Source organism: Budorcas taxicolor, chromosome 10 (genome assembly GCF_023091745.1).
Source record: "Budorcas taxicolor isolate Tak-1 chromosome 10, Takin1.1, whole genome shotgun sequence".
NCBI lineage: Eukaryota > Metazoa > Chordata > Mammalia > Artiodactyla > Bovidae > Budorcas > Budorcas taxicolor.
This window is the reverse complement of record NC_068919.1, coordinates 34,745,059-34,758,973: the sequence shown is the minus strand read 5'-3', so window position 1 is coordinate 34,758,973 and position 13,915 is coordinate 34,745,059. Positions and strand designations below refer to the sequence as shown.

At 37.1% G+C, this 13,915-nt stretch overlaps 1 protein-coding gene across 1 annotated transcript in view; it reads right to left on the bottom strand.

The window, feature by feature from the left end:
• Positions 1–12,645, bottom strand: part of RAD51 (RAD51 recombinase) — a 30,719-nt gene extending 18,074 nt beyond the window's left edge. The window contains exons 1-4 of the mRNA XM_052647000.1: positions 12,559–12,645; positions 10,724–10,861; positions 2,436–2,553; positions 1,187–1,278 (exon numbers count right to left, since the gene is read on the bottom strand). Of these exons, the coding sequence (XP_052502960.1) occupies positions 1,187–1,278; positions 2,436–2,553; positions 10,724–10,861; positions 12,559–12,645 (435 nt within the window). The remainder of the gene's footprint in view (positions 1–1,186; positions 1,279–2,435; positions 2,554–10,723; positions 10,862–12,558) is intronic.
• Positions 12,646–13,915: the final 1,270 nt, after the last annotated feature.

Here is a 13,915-nt window from a genome sequence, read left to right as displayed (position 1 = left end):
AATGTTCTGTTACAAGAGACTTCCCTGGTGATCCAGTGGTTAAGAATCCACCATGCAGTGCAAAGGGCATGGGTTCGATCCTTCACTGGAGAACTTAGATCCCATATGCTGTGAAGCAGTTAAGCCCATGGCCACAACTAGAGCCCGCATGCTCTGGAACCTGAGCAATGCAACTGCCTAGCCCGTGTGCCACAACTAGAGAGTCCGCACGCTGCAGTGAAAGATCCTACATGACGCAACAAAGACCCTACAAGCTGCATGCTGCAGCTAAGACCTAATGCAGCCAGATAAACAAATAAATACAATCCTGCGACAAACCACAATGGGAAAGAATATGAAAAAGAATGTACTTATTAGTATAACTGAACCACTTTACTAGATAGCAGAAATTAACACAACATTGTAAATCAACTATACTTCATAAAATTTTTATAAAAGCTACGTGAGTTTATAGTTTTGATGTGAAGAACAGTTTAGATTAATTTGGCTAACAGTGAGGCTAAAGAGAAGCACGAAATTTTGAGGAAAAAGGAGAAATTATGAAGATTCTTACTGAGTGGAGGAAAACGTTGCCTGAATGAAAAATTTTCAGGAGATCTGCCAAGCGGTATTGAATGTTAAAGCCTGTCATCTTAAATTTAAAGTGAGGTCAACCAGCTTTATGTTAAGATTTTTCTCTAGTATGATCGCTATTGGGGAAATCAGGAACTGAAAACAGATAGGGTTCATCTAAGAACAGCATCTCTTCAGATGGGGAGTATAAATCTGAGGGTATCTGTAAAGGAATGACTTTAATGAAGAATCATAAATCTAAACTAGTGAAGAGGGCAGAAAAAGCCATGAGAGGCCTAGTGGATAGCAAGAATGTATGTGAAATTAATAATCTGAAAGTTTCCGAGCTGTCTGGAAGCCCTACAGTAGCAACCTGTCTTCTAATTAGCCACAGCACTCTTCTTTTGTGGGTGAGTCACGCAGCATGCACAGGTTCAATACCCCACCAGGAACTGAACCTGTGCCCCCTGCAGAGGGAGCTCAGAGTCTGAACCGCTGGCCCTGCCAGGAAAGTCCCCCTCGCATTTTTGAAGACAGAGAAAGTGCTTTTTTGGTCCATGCTAACAGATGCTTGCCAGCAGCAGGAATCAACTCATTCTTGCTGATATGATTAGGCAGAGCCCCAATAGCTCACCTGGCATGTTACAGCCAATGTATGACAGATCTGAGTCTTCCCAGTTCGGAATTCTCCAAACATCTCTGTGATGGATCCAGTCTCAATTCCTCCTAAAAAAGGAACATCTCTTAGCACAATACAAATGTTAGAAACATAACCACAGAAACGTCGCAGTAGCTCATCAGAGAGATGTTTACATAATTTAGAGACCCAATCTTCAATAAGCAGTAATTTTAAAAATACTTCATTTGGAAATAATTCTAGATTCATAGACAACTGCAAAGAAATATAGAGGTTCCATGCATTCTTCATCCAGCCTCCCCCAATGTTAATGTTTTATATAATTATAGTATAAATATCAGAAAATTGACATCCATACAATCCACAGAGCTTATTCCGATTTCTCCTGCTATATATGCACTCATTTGTGTGTCTGTGTAGTACTATGCAATTTATCACATTTGTAGCTTCATGTAAGTATCACCACAACCAATATACAGAACAATACCATCACAAGTCAATAAGCAGTCATTAAAAAAATAAATTATAGATAATACCTACCATTTACCAAATATTTTTTGTGTATCTGTCATTGTGCTATCAATTCATTTAATTCCAATAACTTATAAGGTAGGAAGCTTTTTTTGACCTCATTATGAGGTCAAAGGTAAGACCTTTTCTTCTTCAATAAGAAAATTGAGGCATAGAATATAAGTAATCTGTACCAGGTAATATAGCCAGTAAATTCTAAGAGAGGGAAGAGGAGGGAAAGCAAACACTCAAATCTGAGTGTGACTCCTGAACTCATGCTATTTTGTGCCCCCCAAAAAGAAACTTAAATATCAAATATTTGGCAAAGCAGCAAGAACCAATCCAACACTAAAATTTAGGACAGCGATGCTTTCAAAAGTTCAAAAACTTTACAGCTTTGCATCAAGTCCTGAAAATTAGTGTGCACCACAATGTGCTGATACTACAATGTAGTATTTTAACCAGCCATCAGATTTTCTACCTGTGGTAGAGTAAAAGGTTATATTATTTCTTTAGGCAGAGGGAGATGACTCTCAAGAATGCAATTATTAATTGGAGATTAAATTATTGAATTGGCAGATAATTTTCATATTTTTAAAGTCAGCCTCACCCTTCAGTCTTACTGAATACTTTCCTTTATTTCTTAATTCTATCTAACACATAAACATGAACCAAATATTTTAGTTATGTTCTATAACCTGGATGTTTCATGACATAGGATAAGAGATTACGATACCTTGAAGCAGTTTGTCAAGTTCTTTGGAGCCAGTAGTAATCTGTATGATCTCAGATCGCCTTTGGTGGAACTCAGTTGCAGTGGTGAAACCCATTGGAACTAATTTAGCTGCCTCAGTCTGGGGAAAAACAAGAAATGTCAAACTGATGAAATACACTTAGTAAAGTAAGAATCAGGCATGCAGTGGGAAGAGGTAACATCTAACAAAATTTCCAGAATGATTTCTCTTTAAAAAGTTATCAAAACACTCGTAAGTTCTAGTTCTAGGATTATTTTCTCTCTGGCAAATAAAGGATAAACTAATTTAGAGACTCCAAGAAGACTGGCAATTGTTTAATTGTCAATTCAAATAATACACTCATGTAGTTAAAAACAACAAACTGATAGACCAACACATACATAGTTTGCCTGACAATATGGTACAAAGTTCAATGTATTTAAACCTTTGTTTCCTGTTTCGTCAACCATAGACTGTATCTCTTAACTTTCTACTTTGTTAAATGAGGACATTTGTCCTTTGATCTTTGCTCCCTCATCTACTTTTCCATCTCTGTCAACTGTACCTTTTCTTTTACCCTGTCAGGTTGAGAAGAGTTAATCCTACTTTGTAGTCACTGATAAGCCATTAATGATCAGTCTATAGGTTGACTTCAAAATTTAAAAATAAAAGCTTTCAGATACATGGAGATTAAACATTATATTCCTAAATAAACAATGAACCAAAGAAGAAATCACAAGGGAATTTAGAAGAGTCACTGAAATGAAATTAAGACAAAACACACCATAACTTATGGGATGTAGCAAAAGCAGTACTTAAAGGGAGATTTATAGCTGTAAACACCTATGTTAGAAAGATCTGAAATTAATAGCCTAAATCTTCCCACCTTAAGTTATGGAAAAAACAGCAAACTAAACATAAAGCAAGCAGAAGGAAGAAGATAAAATCTGAACGGGAACTGGTGAAACAGAGAATAGAAATACAATAGAGAAAAATCATTAAAACCAGAAGTTGCTTCTTTGAAAAAAATCAACAAAATTGATTTAAAGAGAGTCAAATCACTAAAATCAGAAATGACAGAGGGGACATTTCTACAACCCTTACAAAAATAAATTTATGCCAACAGATTAAATAATTTACAAGAAACAAAGAAATCCCTAGAAAAACACAAAACTATCAAAACTCACTGAAGTAGAAAAAGAATCCAAGTCCAGGCCCCAACTAATTAGCCAAACTTGAATCTAAATTCAGTAAAATAAACTGAATCTAACGAAAGAAAGAAAAGAGGGAGGGAGGAAGGAATAAAGGAAATTAAAAGAAAGAGAGAGAAACAGGAAGAGAAAGAGAAAAAAGTAGGAGAGGAAGAGACAGAAAGAGAGAGAGGGAGGGAGGAGAAAATCTGGATAAATCTACAGCAAGTAGAGATTAAACTTGTAATTTACAACTTTCCACAAAGGGAAAAAACTAATGAAAAGATGAATAGTGGACTTGCTTTATTCTCTAAACTTCTCTATAAGTTTAATACTTCACTTAAAAATTGATTATAACATTTATATTATAGTTATTGCAGAGGGTGTGCTAGAAATACAATTCTTTCACTAAGGTTCCAATGTTAACAACTGATGTCTCCCAAAGTTATCTGTCAAGTTCAAATAAATTTTTTTAAATGCCACTAGTTTCAAAATCATGCTCCATTTTACCTTGTTTTATATCTGAGCCATATCTTTCTCTAGTATTCTCTGACTTTATCACTTCTCAAAATCTCCAGTCTCTCAGTCTTACTATGTATTCTACTGACTCCTTTCCCCCAAAGACATCCTTTCTTTCTTTCTCCAAATGGGGCTCTCTGCTCTCTTTCACTGGCTACCTGACATAGAGCCACTCCAACCTAGGTCCTATGTTTTCTACCCTGATTTTAGTAAAGCATATCCTCAAGTATTGATAACTTCCTAAGAAAGAATACATAAGAGCAAAATGTTCTGAATTCTTGTGTTTCTGAGAATGCTGTATTCTGCCCTAATACTGGGTGAGTAATATCGTTACCAACAGAATTATAGGTTTAAAATCATTTACCCTCAGAATTTTGAAGGGACTGCTCTACTAGCTTCTACCACCCAGATTTCTAATAAGAGACGTGCTATCTTTCTGATTTTTGTTCCTTTAGAGGTCACTTACTTTTTTTACTCTAAAATCTTTCAGTCTTCTCTTTATAACTGGTATACTGAAAATTTCACACTCAAGAGTCCAGGTGTGGGTCTTTGACATTTTGTGGGGCCTTAGACTTCTGTTTGCCTTTAGCTCGGAGAAATCTTTTTTTTTTCAAGAATTTCTTTACTTTATTTTTCCCATAACTACTACCAATCTTTAGGATGAATGAAGATCAATGAAAATTAGAAAGCAAGAATACTAAAGAAAGGAGAGAAGAAACTATAAGCCAATATGGAACTCTAGTTTAATAAACGCTAAAATATTTAGGCGGAAATGTACTGCAACTTTCTTTAAAAAGCACAAACAGAGCCAAGATGTACTGATGGCTAGAGAGATAAACAGATAGATGATAAAGCAAGTATATTAAAATGTTAATAGTAGTGTCCAGGTGGTGGGTAAATGAGTGTTCATTGCAAAATTCTTTCAACTTTACAGTAAGTTCAAAAATTTTACTCAAAAATGTGGAAGGAAAATCTCAAACTCACAGAAGGAGATGTTATCCCTTCTTGTCATTTAGCCCCTACATTTTCTAGTCTATGAGCTCTTCAGTTCAGTTCAGTTGCTCAGTACTGTCTGACTCTTTGCGACCCCATGAATCACAGCACGCCAGGCCTCCCTGTCCATCACCAACTCTCGGAGTCCACCCAAACTCATGTCCATTGAGTCCATGATGCCATCCAACCATCTCATCCTCTGCCGTCCCCTTCTCCTCCTGTTCTCAATCTTTCCCAGCATCAGGGTCTTTTCAAATGAGTCAGCTCTTCCCATCCATCAGGTGGCCAAAATATTGGAGTTTCAGCTTCAACATCAGTCCTTCCAATGAACACCAGGACTGATCTCCTTTAGGATGGACTGGTTGGATCTCCTTGCAGTCCAAGGGACTCTCAAGAGTCCTCTCCAAAACCACAATTCAAAAGCATCAATTCTTCGGTGCTCAGCTTTCTGTATAGTCCAACTCTCACATCCATACATGAGCTCTGGAAAAACCATAGCCTTGACTAGACGGACCTTTGTTGACAAAGTAATGTCTCTGCTTTTTAATATGCTGTCTAGGTTGGTCATAACTTTCCTTCCAAGGACTAAGTGTCTTTTAATTTCATGGCTGCAATCACCATCTGCAGTGATTTTGGAGCCCAGAAAAATAAAGTCAGCCACTGTTTCCACTTTTTCCCCATCTATTTGCCATGAAGTGATGGGACCGGATGCCACGATCTTAGTTTTCTGAATGTTGAACTTTAAAGGAACATATTATAACCGATATGAAACTGGAAGTAAAAACCATGCCAATTGCATAGTCTGGCAGAACTTGACTTCTTTTGTTTATATAATAAGCTTGCTTTCATCTGTCATATCTGTAGGAATTTTCAATGTCTGACAAAGTTTTTTTTTAATGTCTGACAAGGCATAAGCAAAGGTCAGGATTCGCTGAGTCAGAAAAACTGACACCCAGAGAGAAACAACAAACAGACTTTAGGGACACCTACTGGCTTAATAGTATCACAGTCTTTCAAAGAGGTATTAGGTATTCAGAATTCTTACGTATTCAATTAAGTCACCACTTCAACAAATTTATTTATTTGAGCAATCCAATAAATGACAACTTCATACTTCCATAGATGGTAACATGTTTAAGGATTTAAATTAAGAATTACTTATGATATTTGCACCCTGAATGAATTAATACTATAAAATAATACCTGATAAAACAGAATTTACTGGGTTGTATATATATTATTACATGAGATATTAAAATAAATCTCAGATATTGTCCATCAGACTAGGTTATGCGGTAGAACTACATGCACTGAAGCTGCAGGAAGCATTTTTTGAAGGTTCTTTAGCTTTTGAAGATGATTTTTTTCAGATAAAACTTCTGTGAAACTGTAACAGCCATCAACATAAAACTATAAAATATAATTTTATAAATTAAACACTTGCTTTACATTATAGAAAACTTCAACAGCAAAGCTAATCAAACTCTTTAACTACACAATGGTAATCCGTGGTCAGCAATCTTTGATGTTACTATAATTGTTCTGGGGTGCCACAAACTACACCTATAGAAGACAGCGAACTTAACTGATAAATCTGTGTGTTCTGACTGCTCTACCCACTGACCATATCCCCATCTCTCTCTTACCTCAGGTCTCCCTGTTCCTTAAGACACAACCATACTGAAATCAGGCCAACAAATAACCCTACAATAGGCTTCCCTGATGGCACAGATGGTAAAGAATCCACCTGCAATGTGGGAGACCTGGGTTCGATCTCTGGGTTGGGAAGAGCCCCTTGCCTGGAGAATCCCCATGAACAGAGGAGCCTGGCGGGCTACAGTCTAAGGGGTTGCAAAGAGTGGAACATGACTGAGCAACTAAGCACAGCACAGCACAATGGCCTTCACGTGTTCAAGTGCAAGCAGTGAACCTGAACATCTGTCGCTTTAAAGAAAAAAACTAGAAATGATTCGGTTTAGTGAGGAAGGCATGTCAAAAGTTGAAATAGGCGGCAAGCTAGGCCTCTTGTGCCAAACTGTTAACCAAGTTGTGAATGCAAAGGAACTTCTTGAAGGAAATTAAAAGCACTATCCCAGTGAATACATGAATAGTAACAAATAGCCTTACTGCTATTATGAAGAAAATTTTAGTGGTTTGGGTACAAGATCAAAGCAGCCATAACATTCCCTTTAGCCAAAGCCTAGTTCAGAGCAAAGTCCTATTCTCTTAATTCAGGGAAGGCTAAGGGTGATGAGAAAGCTGCAGAAGAAAAGTCTGAAGCTAGGAAAAAAGCCATCTCCATAACATTTAAGAGAAAGGTGAAGCAGCAAGGGCTAATGTAGAAGCTGCATCAAATTATCCAGAAGATCTAGCTAAGATAAAGAATGAAGGTGGCTACACTAAACAGATTTTCAATGTAGACAAAATAACATTATATTGGAAGAAGATGCCATCGAGGACTTTCATAGCTACAGAAGGGAAGTCAATGCCTGGCTTCAACAGTTTTCAAAGAATCAGCCAGCTCTCTTTTTAGCAGCTGATGCCACTGGTGACTTTAAGTTGAAGCCAATGTTCATTTACCATCCTAAAAGTCCTAAAGCCCTTAAGAATCATGGTAAATCTATTCTGCTTGTGCTCTATAAATGCAACAAGTCTGGACGATGGCACACCTGTTTAAAATAGTTTACTGAATATTTTAAACCCCCTGTTGAGACCAATTGCTTAGGAAAGATCCTTTCAAACTATTATTGCTCACTGACAACATACCTGGTTACTCAAGAGCTTTGGATATGCACAATGAGATTTAATGTTGTTTTCATGCCTGCTAACACAACATCCATTTTGTACCCTGTGAATCAGGAGTAATTCTGCCTTTCAAATCTTATTATTTAAGAAATGCATCTTATAAGACCACAGTTGTCATAGACAGTGATTCCTCTGATGGATCTGGGCAAAATCAGTTGAAAATCTTTTGGAAAGGACTTACCATCCTAGATGCCATTAAGTACATTTGTTAAAAAAGAAAGTATTTTTTTAAAAAAGTAAATTCATGGTTCATGGGAAAAGGTCAAACTGTCATTTAACAGGAGCCTGAAAGAAGCTGATTTTCACTCTCATGGATGACTCTGACAGGTTCAAGATTGTGGCAGAGGAAGTAAATACAGATGTGGTGGGAAGAGCAAAGGAACTAGAAGTGGAGCCTCAAGTTGTGGCAGAAACACTGCAATATCATGATAAAACTTTCATGGGTAAGGAGCTGCTTCTTATAGATAAGCAAAGGGTGGTTTCTTGAAATAGAATCTACTGGCGAAGATGCTGTGAAGACTGGTGACATGACAACAAAAGATTCAGAATATGACATAAACTTGGTTGATAAAGCAGTGGCAGTGTTTGAGAGGGCTGATGCCAATCTAGAAAAATTTCTGCTGGGGATAAAATGCTATAAAATAGGACTTCCCTGGTGGTCCAGTGGTTAAGAATCCATCTGCCAATGCAGCGGACACAGGTTCAATCCCTGGTCTGGGACCATTCTACATGCCATGGGGCAACTAAGCCCACGCTTAGGGCCCATGTTCCGCAACAAAAGAAGCCAATGAAAAGTCCACGCACTGCAACCATAATAGCCCTCAGGTAGCAACAAATGCCCAGGGCAGCCAAAACATTAAACAAATAAACATTTTACAATGCTGTCAAACAGCATTGCGTATTACAGATAAATCATTCATGAAAGAAAGGAAGATTCAATCTATGTGGCAAACTTCATTGTGGTCTTATTTTAAGAAATTGCTGCAGCCACGCCAACCTTCAGCAACTACCCCCCTGATCAGTCAGCAGTCATAAACGTCAAGGCAAGACTCTCACCAACAAAAAGAATATAAACTGCTGAAGGCTCAGATGATGGTTAACATTTTTTAATAGTGAAGTATTTTTAAATTAAGGTATACACACTGTTTTTGTAGATCTAATACTATTGTATAATTAACAGACTACAAAATAGTGTAAGCGTAATTTTTATAGGCAACAGGAAACCAAAAAATTCGTGTGACTTGCTTTACTGTGATATTTGCTTTGTTGTGGTGGTCTGGAACCTAACCTGCAGTTATTGCCAAGGTATAGCCTATAAATACCAAAGGATAAAATACACAAACTAAAATGTAATCACAGGGTACTATGAGTGCCAAAGGAATATATGAAGCAAGAAAAATGAATAGTAGCTGCAAGACATTGGAGGGAAATAAAAAAGTATCACAGTGCATCAGGATGAAAATAACTGGATTCTAGTCTTAGTTCTGCGATCAACTGTGTAACGTTGGATAAATAACTGAAACACTGTGCCTAACTTTCCTTATCTGTAAGGCAGAGCTAACACTGGTCCTACCTCTCTCTCCTAGTGTCGGTATGAAGGGCAAGTGAGAATACCGTGCATACAAAAGGGATGGGATTTCAAAGTTAAAGTGCTATAAGGGAACTCTACTCAATATTCTATAATAACCTGAACTGGAAAAGAATCTAAAAAGAATGGAAATTGTATATGTATTGACATATGAATCACTTAGCCGTACACCTGAAACACAACAGTCTAAAATAAAATTTCAATTAAAAAAGTTAAAGTGCAATATAAAATAAAGGATTATTATTACCTTATTTTGGTTAAGCATGTAAAATCACTTTTACATCATTTACTAAAGTTAAAAAAAACTAAGCATTAATGATTTGTAATCACACTTTCTTATGATTAAAGAATCTTGCTTATGACTAGCTAATTAATAGACTATACACACTGGCAGCCTAATTAACAAGACTCTAATATTCAAGGAATAAAAACAACTTTTCTATTTAAAGTAATACACGTTTAGGGGACTTTCCTAGTGGTCCAGTGGCTAAGAGTCCACCCTCCCAATGCAAGGGGCCTGGTTTTGATCCCTGTTCAGGGAACTAGATCACACATGCTGCAACTAAGACCCAATGCAGCCAAATAAATAAATAAATATTTTAAATAAAGTAATACAAGTCTATTATAAAACTGCAGAAACTTCAGAAAATTGAGGCAAAAATAAAAACTGTGCACATTCTCACCATCCAGAAACAACAGTGTTAGTATTTTACTGTAGTTATCCCCAGTGTATATGCTGTATGTATATAAATACACACATTTAAAAAGATAAAGACATAAGCACATAAACACATTTTTTAACCTGCTTTCTTATATCAGGAACATTTTCATATGTCAATGAATGTTCTTCAAAACTATTTTCAGTGGCTACATACTAATGAGTACATTTCTAAGGCATGAAATTATAACATCCAGAAATGATAAGGCACACATCACTCACGGCTGGTAGGAGTGCAAACTGGTAGTCAATTTGGCAGTATTTATGTCATACCCCCGTGATATTGCAGTTCCCTAGGAAAAATCCCAGTTTATGCAAGAAGACATACAAAGCTAATTAGCTGGTAATACAGTCACTTCTGGAAAAGGGAAGAGGATGACACACGGGGGATGAAGAAGGGAGACTGCAGTCTCTCACCGTATACTCTTCTTTGCCACTCCCACTACTGCCTCTCTTGGCCACACAAGCGGTACTTACCAGAATTTTATCAGCTTTGGCTTCACTAATCCCCTTAATATTTATTAGCTCCTTCTTTGGTGCATAGGCAACAGCCTCTACGGTATGAAATCCAGCTTCTTCCAATTTCTTCACATCATTGGCATTTATACCACATTGCTGCAAGTGAAGAAAACTACAGATAAATCTAAGCTTTGGTTCCCTCATCTGCTGAATGTGGATATTGGCCCTACTTATTTCACAGGACTGTTTATAACTGTGATATTATATGCAAAAGCTTTAAAAAGTATGCCCTACATATGATGCATTTCATAACAAATTACCAATATATTCATCATCAAAGGTATTCTCTTGGTGGCTCAGATGGTAAAGAGTCTGCCTGTAACACGGGAGATTCGGGTTTGATCCCTGCGTTGGGAAGATCCCCTGGAGAAGGGAAAGGCTACCCACTCCAGTATTCTTGCCTGGAGAAGCCTAAGGACGGAGGAGCCTGGAAGGCTACATACAGTCCACGGGTCGCAAAGAGTCAGACATGATTGAGTGACTTCACTTCCACTTTTTTTCAGTTTTCATTCATTATCAAAACCAGTAGTTTTAAACTAGCACTATGTATATTAAAAGACTCTTGTCATGAGTTGGGATTAAACCTGTAACTAAATCTTTTGACTGGAACTCTAAATGAACTTTGAGACCTGGGCCCTAAAAGGCCACTTTAAACTGGTGCTTCCCAAAGTTTTCTACATCAAGCACACATAAAGAATAATAAGTTTTACACTAAGCTGGGTAAACAGATAAGACTGTCCCAGAGCTAAGGGGAGCATATCTTAGCATATATTCTTTGTTGCCCAATAACTGGAAAGCTCGGCTTTAACAAGTGATATTAAGAATGAGGAAAACTATTTTTGGTCAGGGATTTACATGCCACTCCTCAAAAACAAACCACCCAAAGGCACTTCCTTCTCCCGATAAACAAAGTCAGCTTTGGTTTTATTAGCCACCAAAACCATGACTTTGGGGAAAGCATGCATTATTAGTGGGATATGTATGTATCTAGGGTCAGGGAAGGTTTGGGAGAGGGGAGAGAAATAGTACATAGCCCTAGAAACCAGGTCTGTTATAAAGATTCAAGCAATAAGCAATACACACGGGTGGTTATAAAGATGCTCACTGAAACCAAAAGTTATGACTCTGAATTCTCCAATGTGTTTAAGAAACCTGTTTAAGTATCTTCTTAAGAGCTGAAGCTTAGGTGGAGAATGGGAGGAATATGCATAGAGACAAGAATGAAGACTTTCTCAGTATACTCTCCCGATTCTTTCAGCCCAAGTCAACAGCACTCACTCTGGGACCTCTGTACAATGTGCAGAAATAGTGCAAGGCCCCAGGCTTGGTGCTTGATGTTCTTGTGCAGAGTCTTGAACTCTCATACCTTAACCCCAAGCCAGTCTGTCTAAGAGAGCTGTCTTCTTAGTAACTTCATCACAGATCCAAGTTGGTGGAGAGATGATGTTCCTCTCCACTTCCTGCATAGCTGGTCCAGGCCACTACAATTTCCTGGATGGTAATTTCATACTTAGTACAAATAACACAGATTCTACATGGGATCCCAGGGCTTCTTAGCTTCTGACATCCAGTTCTAAGAAAGAAAAATGATGAAGGAGGGGAAGAATTCTTGACAAAAAAGGGACCTGGTAGACCTGCTTAGCAACTGTCTTAAGTCTTTCCACAGGATCCTTGACAACCCTCCTGAAAACTCTAATTTGGATTTTAGTTTATGTAAAGGTTGTGATTCCTCCCAGTAGATAGAACAATCTTATCCAGCAGTATAATTTTAAAATTAGCAACCAAGCACACACCTCTAATCGAGAAATAGGTTGTGGACCAAAGCTTTCTTCTTCTACTGAAGTATCTGCATTTGCTTCAAGCTGCATCTGCATAGCCATTACTCAGCGTTCAATACTGGAAAACACAGATGGCCATCAGGAAGAACACTAGATAAAGTACAGACACGAAAACATAGTTTTACAGTAAATCTCTTAAAGAACTACTTCCTAGGGTTTTCCTCTGGAGATATATATATATATATATATATAAACAGTATGCATAATATATTTAAGAAAACTTATGAATTTATGCCTAGCTAAAAAATTTATGTCATTTTGATTCTACTTGTTTGACTTAGTATGAACAGAATGCTAGATTTTTAATTAAAAAACAGATACACAATAAGCAACAAAAGTTTACTGTATAGCACAGGGAACTATAGGCAATATCTTGTAATAAACTACAATGGGAAATAAAGTGAAAAATAATATATATGTCTAACTGAATCACCATTCTGTATACCTGAGACATTGTAAGTCAACTATAGTTCAATAAAATATATATATTAAGAAAAAAAATGACTAGGCTTTTGGTTTAATCACTGACTTACCCACGGCAGGAGAAAGAAGAAATCCCTCACCAGCTTTCCCTTCCACCTAGACAGCTTAACTATATGAACTATGTCCCCCAGTTCTCCTGCTTCATATTTCTTATAGATAAGGGCCAAGTCTTATTTGTATATAACTTAAGATACATTATAAATGTTAGGTGTTTGTTAAATATTCGGCAACTGAATGCAGATTTTCCAGGACTCTACTTAAAAAAAACCCAAAACTGATTTAGGGTTAAACCGTTTCAGTTCCACTGTTCTCTTCCAAGAAAGCAGGGTTTGGGGGTGATGGGAAAAGAGTGAAATGAAGGTACAGAATCACTGCCATAAATCTCCACTTCTGATACAGAAACAATGGACTGAGACGAGAATGCTCCTGATACAGAAACAGTGGACTGAGACGAGAATGCTCCGCACCTTAGGCAATAATCATAGTTTGTAGTCCCACATTTTGGTTCTTTGTAACAAAAGTGTATGAAATTAAGGAGCAACATTTTAACCAATGCCAGATTTCACTGAATGCACAAATGAATAAGTAACATGGAAGTACCCTGCTCAGTTTGACATCTTCCATATAAGGCCAATACAAAAGTCAGATTATTTTAATAGGTAAGATTGCACTGATTCAAAGAATGGAGAACAAAAAATTTTAATTTTCTTCATGAGGTATTAGTAAAAGCAAACAAATCTTGATGTCTACAAGGATAAATATACTTAAGTCACACCAAAATAATCTGGACAATTTAACAATCAAGATAAATTTAATTCAAAAAATAACA